We start from the raw sequence: 25626 nt of genomic DNA, 5'->3' as shown, positions 1-25626 counted from the left end.
ATGAGGAACACATAGCGGTGGTGGAGAGGTCAGTTTACAACAGCCTCTGCCAACCTGCTGCCCTTCAGATGTGCTGGCTAGGGCTGATGGGAGTTGTAGTCCAGAACTTCTGGAAGACGTCAGGTTCGTAAAAGCTGGCTTATGCATTTGACAGAATTAAAGGGGGAACTCCCCCCCCCGAACTGTGCTATGAAAGGCTCAAGTTCGGGGCTTACATGTCGTAATGCAATTCAAAAAATAAACAAATCCCCATACTTACAAAACAAAACAACACCTGTCAGCATCCTGCTAAGCTGTAACAGAGATGGGGGTGAATTCATTAGCTTGCTCAGAATGCCTTGGGATGTGGCAGACCCTCCTTCCTTAGAGGTTTTTAAGCAGAGACTGGGAAAACAACTGTCCGGGATGAGGCAGTGGCTTTCCTGGATTGGCTGAGGGTTGGACTAGATTATCGCTGAGGTCCTAGCTACATGATTCTAATACCTACCTGTACTTAGAAGTGAGACACTATTTATTCTGCTTCATGTAAACTGTTCCAGCTGATGCTGTTTTGTTGAGCACCGGGAAGTTAGGCCTGTACAGGGCAGCAAGGGGCTTCCCTGGATTTCTGAAGAAGGTGGGAGGGTTTTGTGATACAAATCCAGGATGACCCCTGGGCTGTTTGAACATGAATACTGCCAAGGGATTGAGCTACTTATTCTATAACACAGCAGGACACCCACACACCCATTTCAGTTGCCACCCTCTTTCATAGAGCCAGACAGGCATACATCACTGGAAACAAAGTCAGATGAGATGGCATTGGCAGCAGTTTCACACACACACCCCAGAAAATGTCCAGGCCAGGTTTGCTTCCTTATCCTTTGGGTCCAGGAATCATCCCCACCAAATCCCTACTGCCAGTGGGAACCGGATCGCACCACAGTTTGAGAGTGTGTTGAAATTTAACCTCAGCCAACAGATGCTGGCGCAGCAAGATGTTCTGAATTCTTTGATTCGTGCTTGAAAAATTACATTCTTTGTAGTCTCTCCCTCAATCCATGAGCTATTTGTCTGCGTTTGGATTCCGGTCACCACTTCACACATCCTGTGCCCCCAACCCTGGGATGTAGGGAAGGGGTTGTGTTTAGCACTGTGAGCAGAAATCTGTGGTGTTGGTTCCCGATTCACTCGGCTGACCAGCTCTAGCTGGGAGAGGGCCATAGCTCAGCAGTAGAGCACATGCTTGGCATGCTGAAGGTCCCATGTTCAATCTCTGGCATCTCCAGTGAAAGGGATGCCTCTTCACCAAGCTGAAAGGGAGTTTGAGAGCTCCTGCCAGGCAGAGCAGATGGCACCAAGCAAGATAGACCATTCATTGCAAAGGCAGCTTTGTATGGTTCACTGGGCTAAGAATTTTTCCCGGTCAGAAGGGGCAGGGGCAGCCATGGATTTAGTTTCTTTAGGATTAAAAGCCTTGTAACCAGGCAGGCTGGGATCTGGCAAGCCCATCTCTGAAATGCAATCCAGGACCAAGGAGCAGGGAGCAGTGGATGGAGCATCCTTCCAGGTGGGGACATTGTTTAATCATCCCACAGTACTCACAGCTAAGCAAAACACAATTAGTTACCCCTTCTCACCACCCACACGGTTTGTAATAAAAGGGTGCGACTTTTAAAAAACATTTTTAATGCACGTTTAAAGGTTGTTTTAATCCACTCCAATAATTCTAACACATCCTTTTGGAGACCTCGATCCACTTCAGCACCTGTGAATACCGAACCAATGGGTTGCAAGGTGCAATGCGGTTGTGCTCTTTTGTGTGCGATACCCATGCAAGCTGCCTAGTGAGGCCTTTAGGAATGCAGGATCCTGGGTTGCACGGCAATATTACAGTGCAATCCAATACCTGGCCACCCAGAAGTAAGTCCCACTGAACTCAAGGGAGCTAAATCCCAGGCTAGTGGGTATCGGATTGTAGCCTGAATCTCCCTAATGATTCCTGGGATTGGTCAGGTTGACTAGCTCTGATTTTAGTAACTCAAGAACCAACACGGATCTCCAGGCCATTATTGAGGGGAGGGGGGGACAAACTAGGACGCATTTGCCCTCTTGGTCTCTGCTGTGCCCCATTGCTGCCACCCCAGCCCTCGATTGCCTCCCTCTCTCCCTCAGAGTACCCTACCCTAAAGCCCTGTCCCCGGGGCAGCACTGTCCTTGCATTCCAGACGTCTCCTGTGTTTTGCTGCCCAGGAGATAATATTCATGGCTGGCAGACACTTGCGTCAGTGTCAGATACAGTCTCAATGCCATCCTACTCCAGCAAGGGAGTCAGGAGGCAGAAGGAGCCCGGCAAGTTAGATGCACAGGAGGAAACGGAGGAGCAAGACCACATCAGAGAACGCATAGGACCTCTGTGCACGCACAAACACACACGCATCCCTTGGAGCACGAACCAGCTCCTGGCCACAGACTCAGCTCGCCCCCTTACATCCACCCAGCAGCAATTTTGCACACCCTGCACATCCTTCTATTTGCACATGCTGGATCAGAGCTCTCTGCGCACACGGACCCTCATCAGCTCCATGCTGGTCCTGCTGCTGGCTCCGGGTGCCGTGGCTGGCTGCAGCAGCGGGGAGGTTGACAGGCAGCTCATCCTGGAAAAAGTCAGGGCTCATTTCCTGGAGTCCCTGGGTCCTGCTTTTCAAGGTGAAAGGGTCCAGGTGGGACGAAGAGGGATCCGCCGGCGCCATGCCTCAGACACACCAGCTGCTCAGAGGTGGGAGGAAGAGGACACATCCCAGGTGATCGCCTTCCCCTCCAGAGGTAAGCAAACCCATTACTTGAGGGCTTACTATGGGAGTTAAGCCACACACAAAGTAGCATCTTAAAAATTGACTGATTTCTTATGGAAGGAATTTCAGTCACCTAGCACCCACTGCCTCAGATGCAGCCTTCCCCAATTCAGTGCCTCCCTAGATGCTTCAGAATACCAACTTCCATCTGCCCCAAGACTTTACACCTGACATATTTGCTTCCCCCACCTAAAGCGTTCCTCTCCAGCTCTAGAAATCCAAAACCTTCCCAAAAAAACCAGAGTCCTTTTTGTTGGGGATAACCCAGAATGAAATTCCCAGGTGCCAGAAAAGGTTATTTATGTATGCAACAACAACTGCGATCCCGTGTTTTGTTAGCCCCAAAATGGAAAGTGAGCGAGGTCCCAACTAAAGAGGATTGGCAACTTAAGTTGACATAATATGCACAACTTACAGATTTAACATATAGAATAAGAGAACAAGAAGAACAAACGTTTAAAGAAGATTGAAAAATGTTTATTGAATATATGGAAAATAACTGTATATGGCTGAAAACGCTGGCAGCATTAAGATAAATTCAACAGAGTAAATAATTTTTGATGGATGTAAAAGTGGAAAACTGATTTGAATGGTTATAATAAAATGCGCAGGGATGTATTATATGTAAAATGAACCATGGGAAGAGAAGGGAAGTCACTGGATATTTTAAAGATTGTAAAATGTCGGTTTGAAATTTTAAAATTAATAGAAAAATTATATATATATAGAAATCCACAACCTGCAAATGCTCCTGAGTCTTAATTGCTTACCTCTGTTCCTCCAGTCCAAACTGGGACTCCCACTGAAGTTCAGTATCATCTGAACATCCCTTCCCTCTTGTAGCTGTGCAGCCCAGTTCTGAGTTTGGATAGCCAACTGAGTTTAAAGAGACTTTGCAATGCAAAGTATGCAATATTTCCTGGAAGTAAGTGAATTCAACAGGACATACTTCTGTGCAGGCACACCTAAGGCTGCAACCTTGCAGCCCAACCTAGCACATATTAACTTAGAAGCAAGCCCCCTTGTTTCCAGGATGTTTCACTGGCATTGTGCATAGGACTGCAGTGCTTATTGAGCATTCTTTGAGACAGATACGGACTTTCCCCATTCAGGATTAGCAGACTGGGGAGTTTCCAGTTGTGCATGAAATGGGATGTACATAAGAAAAATGGGAAATTGGTAATTTAAATTCTACGAAAAATGGTAATTATTTACAGGAGGTGGGGAAGGAACTTAATTTTTTTTATGGCTTGACTAGCTCTTCTGCAGCAACTTAGTCTTCGTATACAGATGCTGGCATGTTAAGAGAAACAAAAATAAGTCTGCAGTCTTTTATTGGACCCAACTTCCGCTGGCGCAAGGACATGCAGGCTCTCATGTGACACTGCCCATGAGTGTTTGCTTACCCTTATCCCAACGAAAGTTAATTGGTCTAATAAAAGAGAACACCTGACTGAATTTTGTACCACTTTCCTAAGTATGTCTGTATAAATATATGCACCTATGACATTTGCCAGGATGTAGCGAGGCATGCGGGACACAGGATTGCATGCATACCTAGGGCAGGGTGGAAGCAGCCAACTGGATTTCAAAAGGAAGGGCCAGGAGGTAGCACACTGGGGTGGCATTCAGTGTGTCCCATAAAGGAAAATCCAAGCCACTAGGGGGTGCTGCTCAAGAGTCACACATTTGATATGCAAATATCAGCACATTTTGCTATGGCGTGTGAGTGTAATCTTAACCCAGGTATACTCCAAGTCTCTAACAACAGATGTGATAACGGTGATGAGATCTATCTCCAAGCTACATCACAGGCACATTTATTTTAGAACAGGAAAGTGGGCAAATTGTAGGCAGATTCAGTACAACAGGTACAAACATTAATGCTGGAACTAGAAAAGGCAAGCCCAACATAAGCATGCTAATTCCAGCTCTTTCAAGCTCTTCAAAGCCAGTGTTCCATTTAAAAATCCTAGCCCACGGTTGCAGGGTAAAGAGTAAAATGAGGACCCCACGGGTCTGGTGCTGGGAGGAGGGAAAGCAAACAGGGTCTGGGGACCAAGATCTCATGCTTTTAAAAATCTGTTTAGAGCATGAAACAAGCAGAAAGTGTGTGTGTGTGTGTGTGTGTGTGTGTGTGTGTGTGTGTGAAACAAGCCAGATGCTGGGAGCTATTATGGAAGGCTCGATAAATAACAACCAGAAGGAAGATCTGGAAACCAGCATTTAACTTTTCTGCCTATAGGTTTGCCTATATTAGGGGTCAGGAACATCTACTCCTCCCCCCAATGTTATCAGATTCGCAACTCCCATCATGGCCAATGATCATTTACGATGGGAATTGTAGCCCAGCACCACTGGGGAGGCCACAAATTCTCCATGGCTGGTCTATACTGTTTTCTGTTGCCTTTCGAAGTTTGGGCCTGCATGGCAAGCAAAGCCCCTGCTGACCTCTCTTGTCCTTTGCAGACGTGCCATGTGGGCCACCTCAGTCCGATGAGCTTCCGGAGGACGCGGGAGTTTTCACCTACATCTTCCAGTCCTCCAGCCACACTCTGAGTCGTGTGGTGACTTCGGCCCAGCTGTGGTTCTACACAGGCCCCGTGACCGTTCAGAGCAGCAACCTCTCGGAAGCAGCATTGAATGGCTCTGAGACACAGGTAGAGATACTCAAGCTCTCTGACCAAGGCCGGGTCCCTGTGGCTACCATGGCAGTGCCAGCACCCGAGGGCTGGACCGTCTTCCACTTTGGGGACTCCTTCCTGCCCTACATTTCCCAGAAGATATTTGTGCTGTTTGTCCGTTGCCCTGGCTGCCCTTGTGTGGCAGATGCTGAGAAGATACCCTTCCTTGTCACAGCAACCAAGCCCAGAGGCCGTGACCGGGCCCGGCGTTCATCCGTGGTGCCCGGGACACCAGCCGCTTTCAAGTTACTTAACGAACCTTCGGGTGGCAACTGCCATCGGGCCTCCGTCAACATTTCCTTTGAAGAGCTGGGCTGGGATAAGTGGATCGTGCACCCCAGCAGCTTCGTATTCCACTACTGCCATGGGACCTGCTCCGATGCTCAAATGTTCACCCATAAGCCCAACTTGCAAATGTGCTGTGCGGCTTTGCCAGGCACCATGCGCTCCCTGCGGGTCCGCACTACTTCAGACGGTGGCTACTCTTTCAAGTATGAGACGTTACCCAACATCCTCACCCAGGACTGTGCCTGCCTGTAGCAAGGACCTGTCTTCAAATTAAGAAGAAGAATTTGGATTTGATATCCCGCTTTATCACTACCCGAAGGAGTTTCAAAGTAGCTAACATTCTCCTTTCCCTTCCTCCCCCACAACAAACACTCCATGAGGTGAGTGGGGCTGAGAGACTTCAGAGAAGTGTGACTAGCCCAAGATCACCCAGCAGCTGCATGTGGAGGAGCGGAGACGCGAACCCGGTTCCCCGGATTACGAGACTACCGCTCTTAACCACTACACCACACTGGCTCTCAGAAGAACTCCTCCACCCCCTCCCCATGCACCTTAAGCTGTTGAGCAAGTTTCCTTTCTGGTTGGACCGGTGACTGAGTCCATCTGTCCAAACCCAAGCCGATCCCCTTTTAAATGTGTTTTGTTTTAATGTGTTGTGTTTAATGCTGTTTATAATGTGTTGCAATGCTGGGACTGTAGAGTGATGGGAGGGGAAAATAGTAATGATCATTACCTACCCACTGTAAAGGTTTTTCAGCCAGCCATTGGCCTTGCAGGGGGTGGGGTGGATTCAACAGATCTCATGCAGCTGAAGTTTTAGTCCCATGTTAATTTATTTTACTGAGGAACATCTTTTGATGTTACAACTGAGAATGGGAAAAGCAGATGTTGGGCAGAGATGCTGCTTAATAGTTTCCTTTCCTGCTTCCCTCCTGTCCAAAAGCCATCCCATCTAATTTCCCTCGCAAGAGGAAAAGCAAAGTTTTAGCGAGGAATTTAGAGCAGATAGGCAACAAGATGGGGAAATGATTAAACAAACCCTCGCCCTGCCCCTTGCGTTCTTTTGATTGTAGCCACCAAGGCTGCTTTTCAGCAACCATGTAAATTAGATTCCTGTGGGGAATCAGTTCTGGATCCATTTCTCTTGCTAGAGCCAGAAACCGAGCCTTGTTTCCCAATGCCAGAGCACTATTTAGGGCAGGGATGGAGAACCTGATGCTGCTGATCATTTGGCCCAGCTGGGTTAGCATTGCAAGTACAGACCACTTCTGTCACAAGAGGCATCAGGCTGGGACAGCTCTTTGGATCTGCAATAGCGTTCCCGCCTGAAAATATAAGCAGAGGCTTGTTTAGCCTGCCAAGCCTGCTCTTCCCTCACACAGGTGATCAATCTGGCCCGTGTAGCCAACTTGCCCAGCACGTTTTCTGGCCTCGCCCCAACAAAAAACAATGTCAGGAGATCTTTTTAGTCCAGTCTGAGCAATCCAAAGTCTACCCGTTTTTGTTAAAAGTCCTCAATCCCAATACAGTGGTACCTTGGCTTAAGTACTTAATTCGTTCTGGAGGTCCGTTCTTAACCTGAAACTGTTCTTAACCTGAAGCACCACTTTAGCTAATGGGGCCTCTTGCTGCCACCATAGCCCAATTTCTGTTCTCACCCTGAAGCAAAGTTCTTAACCTGAAGCACTATTTCTGGCTTAGTGGAGTGTGTAAACTGAAGCGTATGTAACCTGAAGTGTATGTAACCCGAGGTACCACTGTATGTTGCCCTCCTGCTACCCCAGCTCTTTCTAATCCAGTATCCTTCAAAATCTAGCCACGTTGCAGAATCATAACATAGAATTGTAGAGATGGGAGCGTCCCCCAAGGATCATCTAGTCCAACCCCCTGTAATGCTGGCCGAGGGTGATTGAACCTGCAACCTTGGCCTTATCAGCGCCACATTCTAACTGAGTTGCCTTCTCTGCAGGGATCAGGAGGCATGGGCAGCCCAGTCCTTAACCTAAGCAATCCAAGTTCAGGGCCTTCCCTTTTAAGTGCAGAGATGTACCTGGAAGCAGCACAGGGCAGAGGGGAAGGTGAGGGGCATACTACACTGTGGGATCAGCAGGGTTTTCTACCCAGCCACTACATTCCTTATAGTTCCTACCAAGAGGAATGCTCAAGGGAGCAGGAAAGTAGGACCTAGAAAACAAAAAACCTTATCCAGAACACAGCCCCCAACAGCAATAAGCATAGTCCTGCCTGCTTGAGGATTGGGGATGCCCCTTGGCCTGACATCGACAACCAGTGTTTAAGCTCCACTATTAGAACTGCTGCAATAAGGGGAAAGCAACTTAGCTGCTCCTCTTGCTGGCCAGAGCATCTGGGGGTGGGAGCAGAAGGCAACCCAGAAGGAAACTGCTGCCTGCAGCTGTTGGATGCTTGTGATCAGAACACTGCGTGGCTGCCAAAGTGTGGGAGTCTCCTTGCTTTGTTGAACTTTGTATTTTAACATCAGCAGTTGAGCTGTAAAAAAGGCTTCGTAGGTGTTTCTGAAACTGTGCAAGATAAATAAACTTATTAAAAAAATTCTGCCTGAAACCTCAGTGCTATCTTACATCTTTAAGAGATGTTTATCTTGGGATATTCTGGACTCGCCCACTTTACTGAGCAGACTGAATAAACAGTATAGTGGGGAAGGGGAATGATTCACTCTTGGCTTCACTTGTGTGCTTGTAAATAACTTTTTGTACGTGATGTAAAGTACACAGCAGCTAGGTAGAGGACCAGGTTGGTCTCCAAGATAGCACAGGCAGGGTGAGTGCTAGCAGCTGTGTGAAAACAATCTCTCTCCACACCACACAAACCACATACTGAAGTAATTTCTGGCTGCAACACAAGGTTTTGATCAGCAGAGGGCAGCAAAATACTCAAGGTAGCCAGTCGGCAGCACAAAGAACATGGGTCAGGGCTTGCTTACTTTCAGGCTGAGATTGACTTTCCTCTTTAAACCAACTCACCTCTCCTTGAAGAGGCAAGGCTGACTGCTTGAATTGAATTGTTCAGAAATGTTGAGGGAGGAAAAAGGAAAATTCTCTCCTTTTCACATACTAGTCATTACACTGATTTGAAGAGGCCTCTCTGTGCATTCCTTAAAAGGGTAGCTGGGAAGCAAGGAGTGTTTCTATTCCATTTATCAAGGTGCAGGGGTCAGTATGAAGGGGTTGGTTGGAGAAGCCCAGTGGCACAGTAGGCAAAGGCATCCCACCTCCCCCAAAACCAACCAAGCTCTTAGCCATCCTCACCACTGTCCACTCCAACCACCAGACTTTCTGCTGCATATGGTCAGAATGAGTTGCTCCCTTACCATGAGCACTAAGCAGCATCCAGAAGCCATTTCCTTTCAGTACCCTGGTTCAGCTCTATCCATGCCCAATGTGGGTCACCACAACACAAATTTTATTAATTCAGGAAGTCTACCCCACACTTCATAGAAGCTTTTCTCAGGGATGCTTTACAAGATGGGGATAGCTCAATCCTGGGCACACCTTCAAGAAGGGCTGGGAGACTCCTCTGAAAACCTTGGAGAGCTGCTGCCAGTCAGTGTATAACAATAAAACACTGAACAGAGTGGTGATACAATGACTACTGCAATCGACCCAAGATAATAGCCTCCTGATGGAAACATGCAGGTAGGGATAGGTAAGTTTCTATAGAGATTTTTTGTATTAGAGGGACTGGGGGTATTAACTATGTATGTGCGAATAAACTACTTTTATTCTTGGAGAGGTATCCCTGCTTTAAGTCATTTACATGCTGTCTTCTCTTGTATATTATTTACTACAAAGATGTCTTAATTATTCATTCTCAACGTATTTTTAATTTTCCTTATTCTACTTGTTAATTCAGTGCAATTCTGTTACAATTGATTTTGACAGCTCGATGACTAAGCTCTTTAGTGGAACGATGTCTGAGCACTGAACCACTGGTGTATCACAAGTGAACTCTTTATTTACTGCGTTTGCAATTAAGATAAAACCTATTTTGGAAGGAAACTACTTGCCATTTTGGGGGGCATTTATTGTTTTTTTACAGATAGCGGCCTTGGTGATATTATCTTGTGTCGATTGCGCAGCCAGTCATTGTAGGCAATACAGCTATAGTGCTGTTCCTAGAGTGAATGGACCAAGCCTGCATCCTCTCACTCTTGCCTTGTCTGCACAACCCAAGTTCACCAACCCAACCCATTTCTGAGGATGTGAGGATAGACTGTTCAAACAACCCTTCATAGGAGAAGTCAGTGCTATAGAACACAGCATGAATCAGAACAGTGTTAATTTCTTAGGGCTTGGCTGAGCTTACAAACCATGCAAGTACAACAGGATGTGTTACTGGAGAGGCAGGGGAGAGACAAGAGGCCACAGTAATGTTGCAGAACAGTCAAGATGGGAGTATATGCTCTGCCATGTATACAGATCCCCAGTTCAGCTGAGGAACCCTTGGCCTTCCAGATGTTGCTGGACCAAACCATCCATCATCTCTGCCCATTGGCCATGCTGGCTGGGGCTGATGGGAGTTGGGACTGGAGAGTCACGGCTTCCCCAGCCCTGGTATAATCCCTTCCCCACATACAAATGTGTAGGACAGTCTTTCACAACTGGGTGCCCTCCAAATGTTTGGACTACAGCCATAGGTGCCGACTCCATGGGGCCTGAGGGGGCTCGAGCCCCCTCAAAAAAATTTTGGGGGGGGCTCAGCCCCCCCAATAATCTCGGGCGCCCTTCCAGCAGAGCGCCGCCGCCGTCCCCCGCCTCCTCCCCATCTGCTCCCTCGCCAGCCAGCCAGCCGCGCGCCCTAGTCGGAGAGCCCCGGCCGCCCCCCGCGAGATTAGGGAATCCCCAGGGGCAGGGGCTCCTGCCTCGCTGCTTCACAGCACCACCGCCACTGCCAAGGCACTGCCGGGGGAAATTTCCTTCCTCCTGGCGGTTTCAGCGGTTTAGGGCCGGAGCGGAGGGGGCTCGCCCTCTCTTCTCCGGCTAGCCCCACATTTCCCGCATATCAGCTGTTCCGGAGCTGATTAATAGGTGCAGCACGCTCTCCCCTATTCGCTCACGAGGAGGCAGAGCCACTTTATTTGCATATTCATGAGCTTATTTATTATTCATGAGCTATCCCGGGCCCCCCCAATATTTTTTATAAGTCCGCGTCCCTGACTACAGCTCCCACCAGCCCCAGCTAGCCAGCATGGCCAATGGGCAGGAATGATGGGAGATGCCATTTAAAAACATCTAGAGGGAATCTGGTTGGGGAAAGCTGGTGTACTGAATGTGTATCCAACATCTGAACCCTCCACCTTAAGCCTGAGGTGGTACAAACCAGCAGTAAATACACCATCTGCCTCACAGTGGGGGGCAAGGCTGGAAAGAAACTCATGTGATAGACTGGAGGTGTTGCTGCCTGTGGGGATGTGGTGAAAGGACTTCCTAGGGACTGCAGGTTTCAGCCTGGGTTTACTGCTCAGAGGTCAGCTTGAAGGATTAAACAGTATCATTTTTCCCTTCCCCTCCTACCCAGCCTCAGCTTTCAGGGAAATTCTCCCTGTCTGGCCACCTCTAGCCTTTAATGCTTGCCTTTCAACCAACACCCACTTCCTGCTTCCTTCTCAGTTCCCTTGTTTTCACTGCTGTTAACTTGCAGGACTATGGAACACTTCTCCAGTGCCTGGCAACTGGACCTGATGCCCCTGTGAGAAATTTCCTGTGATTGCCAGAAACACAAGCGAACACACCCATAGTTGTCATGCCAACAGGGTGACTGGCTCCTGCCTTTCCTTAATGGCCTGGTCTTTCCCTGCCTTGGCTCCAAGGCCAGTCATCCAGAGAGCCACCCAGAGTGCTAAATTGATCCCTTCCCATCCAACTCGCCCAGTCTTGGTTTCATGTGGTCAGTGAGGTTTTTAAGACTGCAGTGAAGGATTCATATGGGCACATCACTGTCCAAACCTCCCTCCCCTCCATGGACGCAAAAAAAGAGTCAGGAACTCAGGTTTCCTATAAAACAAATCTCCTGATTTATACCAAATATATATATATTCATATAAAAGAGCAAAAAAACACAATTTCATTAACTATTTCCGCAAATTATAAAAAGACAAAAAATACAAACACAATTCATGTTGATCGCTGAGATGATCAAAACGTGACTGGGGTCCCAATGCAATTCAGTGGGGAACCCAGCACGGCACCCCATAGAGGGCAGGAAGGCAGATGCCGTTTAGAAACTGGCATCTTGGAATGTAGTACAATTATCTTTGGCCCAACCACCAACTGCTTGCAAAATCTGGTGTCGGAGGAGACGGAAAGAGAAAGAGATGACCAGGTTGTGTGCGGCTATGTAGAGAAGAGAAGAAAGTTGTGGACATCTCATTCCTCTTTCTGCTCTCCCCCCTGTACAGTAAACCCCAACAAAAACAGTGAATGCTGCTATATAGCTGCCTATCTCTGTCCCACTAGTGCAGCCTTCGTCACCTGGAGCCTTCCAGATGTTTTGGACTATCAAACTTCCATGGTCGTGCTGGCTGGGGGCTGATGGGAGCTGGTAGTCCAAAATACATGGAAGACTCCAGGTTGATGAAGGCTAGACTAGAGAAAACATGAAAATCCCTCCTAAGAGGAGACAATCAGCAGAGGAAGAGAACAAAATAGTACCTTTACCACATGTATAAAAGTAAAAAAAATAGTGTCCCTTTTAGAACCTTTTTAAAAAAAGACACTCGCACACTCACATACATACATACATACATACATGGAGCTAGACTTCCAAACGTGCCCCTCAGGAGGCATGGATGAGGAGGCTTCCATCATTTCCCTTCCTTGCCTTCAACCCAACAAAAATCAGAGAACATCCTCGTCCCTCCACCCACTCTGTCCGGGCGTTTCCAAACTTCAGGCTAGGAGCAGACATTCACACACTGCCAATTCTCCACAGACACTTCCTGTTGTCATCTGCGCAGCTGCCCAGTGAGGCCCAGTACTTCAGAGGCCTGGAAAAAGGAAGGAAAAACATGTTAAGTTTCTCAGTCCAAACCTGCACTTCACAAATGTGTTTGTATCCCAAGAAGGGTGGCTGAGGTCCATCAGAGAAGAAAGCTGTGGGCTGGAGAATGGACAGTGAGCTTAGTTCAGTTTTAGCACTCAGGACCATTTCCCAGCCTTATAATTCTTTAATATTGTGTGGATGTGTTTTGTACCTGCCTCCAGGTAGTGGATCTTGGAAGTTCTAGAAAAAAAAATAGGTGTGGCTACAGTTTGTCTGTTTTAGGGAATTCCCCAATTGTTCCCCAAGCATCAAATTTCCTCACTGTTGATGCTTGCTACATCTGGATGCTAATCATCAACTTTCACTTTAATCCAGCCTATTTTCCGGTTGTCTCTCTCAAACACATTGCCACAGGGCAGCATCCTTAACCATATTGCACTTTGATGTAATCCTTCACAAGGCCTCAGAACCTACAGGTGGCCGAGGGAAACCCCAGCTCTCCGTTCTACACTAGCAGCTCTTTCAAGCTTAACCAGTCAGCACCAGCTAGACGGCATCATGATTCTGGCTCTTCCAGGCTGCAACAGACAGCCTTCGCTGGCATCCTAGGAAAGCCTAACCAAGGCTTCACTTACCAGTCGGTCGCTCACAGGCTGTGCCTTCCTTCTCATGTGCTGAGTTGAGGCGGTTCTGTTCTGCAGCCAGCCCGTTGGACTCGGGGCTGCTACTACGAGAGGGGCTGGCCGTGTCCTCCGGCTGCAGGTGGAAGGCCATTTCTAGGTGCTCCTGTGCCATCCGGAGGTGTTTGCGCAGTCGCTCCAACTCATGGCTCGGAACGGTCGGTGCGACAGCATAGCGGTCGGCAGCCAGCCCAGCCAAGCTCTCTCCACCGTAGCCCAACTTGTCCTTGGCTACCTGTCTCTTGGAGGTCTCCTTCTTGAGAGAATGGTAGGTCGGGGGTGCACTGGGATGCTTCTGGACATACTGGGACCTGGGGGGGTCACCACCGTCCTTATTATCAAAGCCACGTAGGGCATCCCGAATCCCGCCAAAGCCCAGGTGAAACAGCTCACAGACATTGAGCAGGAGACAAAGGCAGCTCACGGCGTACATAATGAGGAGGAAGATGGTTTTCTCCGTAGGGCGGGAGACAAAGCAATCCACTGTGTGAGGGCAGGGGCTGCGGGTGCAGACGTATGAGGGCATCACCTCGAAGCGGTACAGCACATACTGCCCCAGCAGGAAACCCACCTCAAACACCGAGCGGCACAGCAGCTGTAGCACGTACGCCGTCATCAGCCCGTCCTTCTTGATGCGCCGGCGGCCATCGTGCTTCTGGCTGTCGGGCTCCTTCACCTCCCTCTCGGGCTCTACCTCCTCAAAGATCATGGGGTCCTCCTCGCCATTGTCCTCAGCCTCCTCGTAGTCGCGGCCTGCGCCGCGGTGCACCACAGGGGCGCGGCTTTTCCGAGGCGGCTGGCGCGAGAGGCGGTGCAACGCAAAGCCCAGGTACATCACCGAGGGCGTGGCTATCATGATGATCTGGAAGATCCAGAAGCGGACGTGCGAAAGCGGGGCAAAGGCATCATAGCAGACGTTTTCACAGCCCGGCTGCTGCGTGTTACACACGAACTTGCTCTGCTCATCATAGTAGATGGACTCACCGCCCACCGCCGTCAGGACAATGCGGAAGACAATAAGCACAGTCAGCCACACCTTCCCCACAAAGGTCGAGTGCTGGTTGATCTCCTCAAGGAGGCGGGTGAGGAAACTCCAGCTCATCTTGGCTCAGCACACGCCTGCAATCAACAAGCACAGTAGGCAGAAGGTTAAACTGAAGTAATTTCACCCGATTTCCCCACAAGCTTCCAAGTGAACTCCCCAAGACCCCACAAGGAGGAATGCAGTCTCCAGTCCCACAAGATGTCTAAGTTTTTTGTTTGTTTGTTTGTTTTTTAAGTCAAGTCATGGGAGGGAACCACAATTTCTGGTGGTGATGAGAATTGGAATTTTTTTGGGGAAACTAACAGACATTATTATAACTTGGTGCATTAAAGTACAGTGGTGCCCGCAAAACGAATGCCCCGCTAGACGAAAGGGTTTTCCGTTTTTCAATGCGCTTCGCAAGACGAATTTCCCTATGGACTTGCTTCGCAAGACGAAAGCGATTTTTTTTCACTCCCCCCCCCTGTTTCTAAGCCGCTAATAGCCTTTAAGCCACTAATCCGCTAAGCCTTTAATAGCCGCTAAACCGCTAATAGCGCTAATCCGCTAATAGGGTTGCTTCGCAAGACGAAAAAACCGCTAGACGAAGAGAATCGCGGAACAGATTATTTTTGTCTTGCGAGGCACCACTGTATCCTGTTATATTTGGGAAATGTATCCACATGAAAACCACATCATGTCAATTAAACAATAAATAATACATCCTTGAAAACATTGCCATCTCAAAACAAATTTTCTAGTAAGGATCAGTTTCAGACAAATCTAAAGCTTCCTATTCTCAACTTTCATTTTTATCCCCATGGACTTAAGTTTGCATGGATTTGCGGGGGGGACCCTCTACTGTTTCACTTGTTAGCTTGTTTCTTAAGTTTTTTTAGTTAGTTAAAAAAAAAACACAGCCATAGCCCTTTGCAAACACTCCACTCTTCATTCTAAAAGAGAAAAAATATATTAAGGGGTTTTTGCGCGGTTGTTGTCAATTTTTCCACTTAGAAATTGACAAAACCTTCAGGCAGGGGAGAAATGGGGGTTCCTTCCCATTTTCCCATGTAATTATGTAAGAATGAGCTCCCTGGAGCAGGAGTGAATCATAGCTTAATTCCACTCACTACAAAACGACTTGGCTTTTGCCATCATACCCATGGTGACCTCCAACTGATAATCGCATAGCACCTACAAATAGCAACAACTGAGGACCACTTAATAAACTGCTCTTTTAAAGATGTAGATGCCAACTATTTTATGTATATACATACTCAGCAAGTGTGCAACAAATACATACTTGTAAACACATGGATTATACAGGTAAACAGGCAAGAGAACTCAAGTTTGGCGATGGGTTCTTGCCACGTTTAAATACATACACTTCCTGCTTACTGTTAGAAAGCCAACCAGTGACTCACAGCCCAATCTTTCCATACCCAAAAAGCACAACGCAAGTTTCTAAGACACTTGATACTCCCCCTCCCATGTCTGGAGTCAACTCAGGGCCAAACTAGACTCATGTCCGAGAAGCATGAACGCATTTCCCAAACAATTTTTGTGTTTGTGTGCTTGGCCAAAAGCAGCCACAGGGGAGACCATTTAGATTTGAAATCCAACATAGGCAGAGGGAGGGAATAAGCCTTTCCCTACACTGTGGTCTTGATCCAAACCACTCACCGCCAGTACAATTAGCTGAAAAAGTAAAATGCAGTGTCTGTATGTTCCACCACGGGGTGGGTGTGTACTCACAAAACTGCCCCCCATTACTTTTTTAGCCCTACCTCATATAAAGTGATGAATTTTACAGCTTGCTGACATCACATTTCCTTTGACCCTCCTCCTGAGAGGAAACCCAATTCTGCTTGACTCATCTCATACACATATTATAACAATGACGCACGTGCACACAGTGACAAAGCTGAATGGAGATGAGGGCTGGCATGGGATACAAAGCCAAGTATCTACCTATACTACTCATGGGGAGGGTTTATTCTCCCCTGCCTCCTAAGAACACTCCCTGCTGTCAACTTAGCCCTGAGATCAGTGCAGGAGATTTGGCAGAGCAGCTGCTTCTGGGAGTCAACTCAAGAGGCTTGCCTCAACCTTTGGATGGATGCCACGTGTGACGCCCCAATGCTCACATACAATAAGCATCCTGGAGTAAAGGAGGCACCCCAGCCAGCCCCAGGGTAGAAGTTTGTGCTATGCTCAGCTTCTCCAGGGCAAAAGTTTAAGGGTGCTCAATCACCTCTGCTTCCTGTTCCCATCACCATGCCAGGGCTTAGCTAGCGAGGTCCTCCTCCCTATCTTAGCTGTTTGAACAGTACATGCACAACACACCCAAAGGTCCTGATGCTAAAGTCATGCAAAGAGAAGCAAAGTGTTTTATTTCTCCAGCATTCACATGCATGCTGTAAGCAGGGGAATAGAATATTGTTTTCCCTCCCAAGCAGAAGATTGCATCAGTGATGCCGACAAGGGAATGAAGATTCCCACCCACTTTGCTCTGCTTCCTACACCTGCTATCTCCATTCAGAGGTGGGTATCACTAGAAGGAAAAAAGCAGAAGCTACTCCAATAGCCTTCTTCTAACATATGTGGCAGGCGTTTGTTGTGATCTAGGAAATAGCCTGTAATACCCAGTTTTGAGCTGTAAGGGTAACGTTTCTTAACTAAACCACCAGTACTTTAAAAGTTGTTAGAACTGCAACCTGCAGAACAGCCTTGTGGGGGCAGACATCCTTCTCAGTTATCCCCAAAGGTGTTCTCTGAACATAGTCAAGAGTTCAAAAACAATGATTGCCACAAGTAGGAACATGGGGAAGAAAAGTTTCATTGGTTTTCTTTTTCTGCAGGATATTTCCCATTCCCCAAGTTCATTAGTAGCAATAACTCAATGTGAACTGGAAATAAATATTAGGAAAGCATGGCAATTTCAAGGTTTTTAGCAGGTGTATACAAGGGAAACAAAACATGCTACATCAGATCACTTCCTAGCATATCAGAAAATTTTCCAAGCCAAATTGAAAATTTCCTAATGCAAATTCCCCTAATTTTCATAGGTTTTCCCAGAACTTTTTCCAGCTCACAATTTTCACTGACCACAAGCATTGGTTTGTTTTCCACTCACATAAAGGAGAAAATGGTTATTTGCACACAAGCATCTTGTACTCAGTTGACTAAACTGACATAAAAAAGACATGAGAAACAGCCACTAAGTGTGCACTGTAAAGCAGTTTTAGAGCACCAGTCAGGACAGTTACTTCATTTTAACAACCTTACTCAATCTCCAACCTGCCTGACACACACACTTCAGAGCCTAATAAACTTTAAAGGAGACCTGTGCTCAAGGGAATGCTGCCATCAAGTCAATTCTTTGCAGCTGAGAGGACTGAATACTTTGCAGGATCGGAAGGTCCACACCCTAGGGAAGGTGGTATGCAATTATCACACAGGTGAAAGCAGCCTAGACTAGTCTTTTTCAACCTGGAGCCTTCCAGATCTTGGAGACTACAAATCCCATCAGCCCCAACAAGCTAGACAGTTTATGAAAGATTTTCACCCTTTTCTCTAAAACTACCTCTTTATTCGCATTCCCAGCTAATGGCAGAATGCCACAAGGGAGGGCACAGTACACTCACAACTTACACACATTTAACTTGTGCACATTCTGTTTTATGCGTGAAACAAAAAACCAACAAAAAACCATATTTTTAAAAGGGAGTAGAAAGGTGGCGGATGTCTCAAAAAGAACTTGGCCAATCCCACCGTCACTGCACCTAATGTATTTTGACTATGCACAATTTTGGCTGTAGGCACTATCCCAGGAAAATCCCCACTCCTTGAGGGCTTACTGTGCTAATCTTAAAACTGAATGGGGCAGCCTAATCTGTGTGTGTGTGTTTTGGAGGAGTGATGTAATAGTTGTGCTAGCAGACCTCACCTTACCCATTCAAAGGTTTGGAAATAAATTCACAAAAATTACTAATCCATATGTTCTTCTAGCCTTTCCCTCCCATGTAAGGATATTTCTGGCACAACATACTGAAATGGGGGTGGGGGTGGGGTGGAGGACAATTTTCTTCCAATTTACAAAGGCTCCCTTGTCTGGTTTCGAGAATGCCATAGGTGACAGAAATTTACAAGTCTGTATTCAAAGGGAGTGATAAGAGCAGTTAGAAGGCATGCTAGGAGAATGGGGGATTTACTTCATTCTTCTGGGTTGGTTGGTTCATTTCAATTCTATTCTGTACTGCAATGTGAGTAGTAATGCAACTGAGCAACCAGGAAAAAAGTTTTGCTACCTAATACCATAGAAGTTATTTATTTCTAATATGCCATTTTTGACTTGTGTTATAAGAATTCTAAGGTCTCAAATATAGAATGGTCATAAATGTATAAGGCAAACACATACATAAGTATACAAACCACGTGTCTGAAATACTGTAGTACAGGAGAGCAATCCTGAAGCCATGTTGACTCTCCCAAATTGACCTCAAATATTTCTCTGCGAGGAAGGAAATGGGGAAAGCTTTCCAATTGACTTTCGACTGTAGGGCTTACACATTCCTGCAAATACAGTCTGGCAAGTATCTGTTAAACTGAGTAAACTATCAATATATTTAGGAACTAAAGTATTTACTATCTCAAAGAAATGGCCAGGCTACCCAGAAAATGCAATGAAGCAAGGCATTATCAGGTATCCTGGCAGACAGGAGAGAAGCAACACTCTCAAATTTCTGCTGTAGAACGCCTCCTTCTGTGATGTATGAATGATGGGGTTGGGGGGGGGGTCTTGCAGTACAGGGTGGGCAATTTCAAAAGTCTTTATAGGGGCTTAGGCACCATTTTTCTATGGATCTTGCCTCCATCCATTCCTCTCTGACCAGTCAAGGACTTAGGGGACTCAGTCCCTTGGGGAGTTAGGCAGCAAAAGCCAAACTCCCTATTTTTTCTATAACACTTGTCAGAGAGATAACCACAAAGCTCAATTACACACTAGTTTTGGCACCTCTACAAACAGTGCAAAAGTTATGGAACTCCTTTGAATTGGAAACAAGACTGCCCCCATCATTACCTGCATTTTGCTGCCAAATAAACGAGTTTTTCTTTTAACAAACACTGAAAGGGCGGCTTAGCTAAGAACTGCTTATTCATTGTGGTTGTATACACTGAAGTTAAAATTTTTATGCCTATATATTTATTAGTTGTATATCTCTCTCTCCTAAAATTTATACACTGCTACTTTTTTTAAACCCTCAAAGAGGTTTACAAAAAGATAAGACAATAAAACAAAGGAAAAAATAAAACTCTACTTTAAAACATACAAAATTTAAAATACTACACACACACTACTATATTTTACAGGTATTGTGCCCCACTCTGGGATCCTTTTTGGGATGAAGTAAGCTTTATTATATAATACATAAATAATGATGGACTAATGCTACCAGAACTCCAGGCAAACAGAGCACCAGGATTGCCTTTTGCTTACAGTTACAATTTTCAACACTGGCCATGTGCTTGGAGACCACATGCAGCACAAATCAGGGAGCCAAGCTGACTTTGATGCTACTCAAAGGAGAATGGACAATGGAGGAATTCACAGGAATTCCCTACCAAAGAAGAGTCAAGCTAGACAATTCCGTTGTTGGGAGTTGGTTGTTTGGGTCTATGTCCACCCCTCCATGTTACACTCCGACCAATACCAGGCCTGTTCCTTTCAAAGGACTACTGACCACAAGACTACTTGGCACAAATGTGTGTTTACCAGCAAAGGAGCATTTCCTGGGTAAATGGGACAAATATCAGCTGCCCAAAGAGCACACCTGAATAAAGCATGAGGTTGAGCACATAGGGCACTTTAAAATATCATGGCCAGCCCTAGACCCCGGGGTGTGTTATCCCTCCTTCAGTTAAGTACTGTACTTCTGTCCCTGTATTATGCCTCAAAATCCAACTTTTGCCTCAAAGTGGGCAACTGAAACAAAAAATGCGAGTCTGTACAAGCCCGCACGGCCTTATGTAGATGCCCCCTTGGCTCAAAACTCTTCTACTTCGCTAATCTGGGGCATATGCCCCAAATCACTCAACACGGTCCTCGCTGTACACACAACCAGGGCGACCTGAAAATGGACCCCCTCTCCATTTTTTGTCTTGTTGGGGTGGAGGGGTGGGCTTCTAACCATTATTATGGGTATACCATATAAATCACGGCGCGGTTAATTAATCCGCAATCAAGACAGAGTGCTCTTGCGGGCAGCGCAGCGATAAGCTATCGGTGCCCGGAACAATGGGCAGCTCCGGGAGTAAAAAAGATAGCATTACCTATCACAAAGAAACCAAATTCCTCGAAATGCATAACGTGAGAATCTACTCTTAGCTCTTCCTCCCTCGCAGGGGCTTGCCTGGAAAACGCTCACATCCATAAGCTTAGGAATGGGAGGGAAGGCCATGAAACGAGGGTGCCTGCCCTCCTGGCCCTGCGAAACCCTTCGTGTGGCCCCCTCAAATTCCAGCTGCCCCCCACCCCAAGTCAGTCACTCCATCACCGAGCCATTTCTCCATGAGCTTCAGAGGGTTTCCGAAGGCTCCACACGACCTGGCGGAGCTCGCCGGGGAAGACGCGCGCCCAAGGGGACAAGGCAAAAGAGCCCCCAGCCCCAAGCAGCCTCCCCGCCACCCCAGTCCCTCCTCACTTACTGTACTCTCGTCCGGCGGAGCTCACAAAAGACTCCCGCCCCGCTGCACTCGCTCTTCTCCCGCCCGTCCGAACAAAGGGGCCCCAGACCGTCGCCGCCCCCCGCCCCCTTCGGCCACGCCTTGGGAGGGACCCCCGCCCCTTTCCCCTCCTCCTCCTCCTCCCGCCTCCCTGCCGGGGGGAAAAACCCAACGCTGACTACTGTAATGAGAGACTGGGGACGGCGGGCAAAAAGCCCGCGTGTCCGAACGTGTGCATTACACGTCGACACCCATTCTCCTCCCCAGCTGGGAGCGAGGCGGCACACGGTCCGCCTGCCTGCCTTTCTCCTGCCAGTGGCGCGGAGGAAAACAAACTTTCAGCGCTAGGAGTAGGTCTTCCGAGTTTGGCGGAGCCAAGAGAGAGAAAGACACGGATCCGTGGCCCGATCCCAGGCACGTGTTTTCTCGGGAGAAAACTCCGCTTACTTCATATATTCGTAGAATCCCTGCAGTGGAACTTAAGTTCCAAGGAGCACGGAAACATTCAGAGATGGGATATCCCTGGATGTGAATCATACCAGCCGCTCGCCGGTACGGACTAAATGATTAAACTTGGGCGGGCGTCACAGGACGAGGAGTCATTGCAACAATCAGTGAAAGTCCTCCCGAGACATTAATCAGAGGAAATTCGTCTATCATCGTCGTCAAAATGCTTGTATGGTTTGGGCGTCTGTCGGGGGTTCCCCGCAAAGCCTTAGGAATCTCTTTCCACTTTAAAAAAAGAGAAAAAAGCACAGTAAAGTAGTGCGGCTCGGGGCCTTTTGCTCCCACCCCTCCCCGATTCATTGGTTTGCTTGCCGCCCATTACATTTCCTTACTGCTTAGGCAGAGGCGATCCCTTTTGGATTGCGCGCTGCCCTATCGATTGACGCCTCGCATCTTAATGGGTGGAACGTGCGCCAAGCTATTGCTTGGAATTTAGTGATGTGGTCGGGCCTTGAACCTCTTCGCCTGCCTGCTTCCCTGGCGCAGCGGGAAGGGAAAATGAGAGCACCCAAAACCCGGTCTGGGTTACTTGCAAGGGTTAATTTGAGGCGGGGTTCAGTCCCAACCCTATTCCAAATGCAAAGTTTGGTTCTGAAATGTATAACAATAAAAATGCCTCTCTCTAGCCACGTACAGAGTGCATCCTACCAGCACTGCATACCTGCAGCTGCTCAGAACCATGCATCTAGGATCAGAGGGCAAGCATTTCAAACAGAACTCCCAGGCCTTAGCCCCCCCCTCCACTTTGTAAATTGACCGCTGGTTACTTAAGTGTTACTCACCCCTCAGACAGCCTGGAAATTAAAAGTAATTTATCAACATTCCCTCAAAAAGGTCCCTTCCAACTCTACAGTTCTATGATTCTAAATAAATCCATCTAACACCTTCCTCAAAGGGGCCACAGATTAAGAAACATGAGGGAGCCTGATGGTGTGACTGTTACACCTTAGTAACCCGCAAAACCTGATGTCCAAGGTCACAAGCAACTTCTGGGGACTCCTGGTGACACAATTATGTGGGCCCAAAGAAACAAGCCTGCGTGGTCAGGGCCTCATGTTATCTCCATAAACTCCAAAGGATACCAAGGCACTCCACTCAACTCACATAGAGGCCCCTGGGTGCAGTCCCCTAGCTTTCATTTGGTATAAGGCCTTGCACTTCTGCAAGCAAGGCCATTACATAAGGACGGTGAAATTGAGAAGTTAGGTCTAGAGCAAGTTCAGTTCTGCAAGATACTCCCTTTGAACAGCAGCACACAAGCAAAAACCATCTGTCAGCCGAAAAGGCATGCCTGCCTTGCATCAATGGTTAAACCATGTGCATGTTGACTCAGATGCACGTTACCCAAGTCCACTATAGCTGACTCCGAAATAAGTTTGCATGAGCATGCAATAACTTTGACTTATTTTTCTCCTCTGCCCTTGCAAGACCCTGAGAAAGTGTATTTGCAATCTAGAACACTAAGTTGTTCACTGAGATTCTACAGTTTTCATTACCATGCCCCTTGCATGCATGTTCAAAGACTGCCTTCTCCACTCCCCCAGTGCAAGCTGACATATTTCAAATTCAAAGCTCTACGGACCAGTTTGTAAACATTAGCTATTTCCACATAAGTGTGTAAAACTGTTAAAACTATTGCCTCACAGTGGCCTGGAAAAGTACAGAGCTTAAAAAGAGACAAGATAAAACTGTAAAATTATGCTCAACTGAACTGCTTGACAGTGGGATGGACTCCCTCAGGATATTGTTGGCTCTCTTTCATTGGAGCTTTTTAAGTAGAGGTTGGATGGCCATCTGTCATGGATGCTTTAGCTGAGATTCTTGCATTACAGGCGGTTGGACTAGATGACCCTTAGAGGCGCCCTTCTGACTACGATTCTATGAATATGTGAAGGTCCCCTTCATTCACACTTGAACACAACACTGACCTAGAACATGGCTATGGCAGTAACCACTGCAGTAAAAGCACTTGATTATTTAATGGGCTTATAACACCAAGGTTGACCCCACTTTTTAATGAAATTAGCTGAGAAGCAGGGGCAGAAACGGCTCTTTACATGCAGCAATCCTAAACACAGTGCAATGAGATTTACTCTACAATAAGATTAGAGCTGCATAAAATTATGTATGGGATGAAAAAAACGAACAGAAGTTGTTGTTTTTCTTCTTTTTCATGCTAGAACCCAAAGCCACCCAGTGAAGCTGAATGCTGTGAGATTCAGGGCAACCAAAAGAGAATGCTTCTAATCAGACTTTCGAATTTGCTACCATGAGGGGATTAGACAAGTTATTGGAGGATAAGTATCAATGGCTATTAGGAATGACAGGTATGTAGTTACCCTCAGTATCAGAAGTGGTAAACCCCTCCACACCAAGCTGCTGGGGTTCAAGAGTGGAAGAGAGCTATTGCACTCAGGCCTTGCTTGCAAGATACCCCTAAGCATTTAGTTGGCCACTGTGAGAATAAGATACTGGACTAGATAGCCTTTGATGTGATTACTGGGTGGTGTGTTTTGTTTTGTTTAATCTTACAGAATTAAGCTGCCAATATAGAGATCTTTAATTTTATTTCCATGCCTTGATTTTTGATGTATTTTATTTGTTTTGTACTTGTGAACTTCTAGCTATATTTTCAGATGATTTGATTTGGGGTAGGGAGGACATTCAACAGTACAGTATTCCTTCCACTGTAGTGGCGTGCTCTGGTCCATGGGGTCACAAAGAGTCAGACACGACTAAACAACAACAACTCCTTCCATAGTTGTTGTTGTTTAGTCGTTTAGTCGTGTCCGACTCTTCGTGACCCCATGGACCTGAGCACGCCAGGTACTTCTGTCTTCCACTGCCTCCTTCAGTTTGGTCACACTCATGTTGGTAGCTTGGAGAACACTGTCCAATCATCTTGTCCTCTGTCGCCCCCTTCTTCTTGTGCCTTCCATCTTTCCCAACATCAGGGTCTTTTCCAGGGAGTCTTCTCTTCTTATGAGGTGGCCAAAGTATTGGAGCCTCAGCTTCCGGATCTGGCCTTCCAGTGAGCATTCTGGGCTGATTTTCTTCCACAGTATCCTGCAGCTATTTGAGACAATAGGCCTGATATCTTCTTTGACACCAGATTATTCGCCTCCCTTCTCCTTTTTCCATCCATTTGTGTTTTGTTATTTAAATTGTTAGTTAAATTTATAAAGGTAAAGGTAAAGGTACCCCTGCCCGAGCGGGCCAGTCTTGACAGACTCTGGGGTTTGTGCGCCCATCTCACATCTATAGGCCGGGGGCCAGCGCTGTCCGGGGACACTTCCGGGTCACGTGGCCAGCGTGACAACGCTGCTCTGGCGAGCCAGAGCCGCACACGGAACGCCGTTTACCTTCCCGCTGGTAAGCGGTACCTATTTATCTACTTGCCCCGGGGGTGCTTTCGAACTGCTAGGTTGGCAGGCGCTGGGACCGAGCAGCGGGAGCGCACCCCGCCGCGGGGATTCGAACCGCCGACCTTTCGATCGGCAAGCCCTAGGCGCTGAGGCTTTAGCCCACAGCGCCACCCGCGTCCCTGCCAGTTAAATTTATATTGTTATTTAAATTAAAACCCAGGAGCGGGTTTTAATGTTATCACTGCAAGGCTTCCTGCTCTCCTAGTTGCTAAGGAAAGCAAACAACAATAAAACAGTCACAGCTCATGATAGTTAAATGCCTGCAGCTATGCTTGCCACACCAAGGGACAGGTTACTACAAAAAAAAACTTTCTTGATATAATAGGCAATAGTCATTGCCTTTCCTATGAGATATTCAGAGCTTAAGTATTTGTAAGCTGTGGAAACAAAACAAGACCACTGTTGAATATTTCTACCCTTTACAATCATTCTGTTGCC

The 25626-nt window shown here is 47.2% G+C and overlaps 2 protein-coding genes across 3 annotated transcripts; one reads left to right on the top strand and one right to left on the bottom strand.

Annotated features, from left to right (window-relative positions):
• Nucleotides 1-1795: 1795 nt before the first annotated feature.
• On the top strand, nt 1796-9317 carry INHA (inhibin subunit alpha). The gene is made up of 2 exons (XM_082231399.1): nt 1796-2805; nt 5304-9317. The coding sequence occupies exons 1-2, from the start codon at nt 2286-2288 to the stop codon at nt 6056-6058; spliced, it is 1275 nt and encodes a 424-aa protein (XP_082087525.1). The 5' UTR covers nt 1796-2285; the 3' UTR covers nt 6059-9317.
• A 2517-nt stretch (nt 9318-11834) lies between these two features.
• LOC309528296 (gap junction gamma-1 protein-like) lies at nt 11835-22258 on the bottom strand. 2 transcript variants are annotated; one of them, XM_082215715.1, is made up of 3 exons: nt 22096-22258; nt 13462-14625; nt 11835-12830 (listed from the first exon to the last, which is right to left on the bottom strand). In XM_082215715.1, the coding sequence occupies exons 2-3, from the start codon at nt 14606-14608 to the stop codon at nt 12823-12825; spliced, it is 1155 nt and encodes a 384-aa protein (XP_082071841.1). In that variant the 5' UTR covers nt 14609-14625; nt 22096-22258; the 3' UTR covers nt 11835-12822. The 2 variants fall into 2 exon arrangements, with proteins under 2 accessions (XP_082071841.1, XP_082071840.1); XM_082215714.1 differs by lacking the exon at nt 22096-22258 and adding an exon at nt 21239-21335.
• Between the last annotated feature and the right edge of the window lie 3368 nt (nt 22259-25626).

The sequence above is a fragment of the Podarcis vaucheri genome, assembly GCF_965113315.1.
Source record: "Podarcis vaucheri genome assembly, chromosome: 1".
NCBI classification, from domain to species: Eukaryota; Metazoa; Chordata; class Lepidosauria; order Squamata; family Lacertidae; genus Podarcis; species Podarcis vaucheri.
This window is presented reverse-complemented; position numbering and strand designations above follow the sequence as displayed.

What these genes read in the sequence shown, in the direction of transcription:
- LOC309528296 (XM_082215715.1), bottom strand. Translation starts at nt 14,608, where the DNA reads ATGAGCTGGAGTTTCCTCACCCGCCTCCTTGAGGAGATCAACCAGCAC.
- INHA (XM_082231399.1), top strand. Translation starts at nt 2,286, where the DNA reads ATGCCATCCTACTCCAGCAAGGGAGTCAGGAGGCAGAAGGAGCCCGGC. An exon ending in GATCGCCTTCCCCTCCAGAG is followed by an intron (nt 2,806 to 5,303) that starts GTAAGCAAACCC and finishes TGTCCTTTGCAG; the next exon opens with ACGTGCCATGTGGGCCACCT.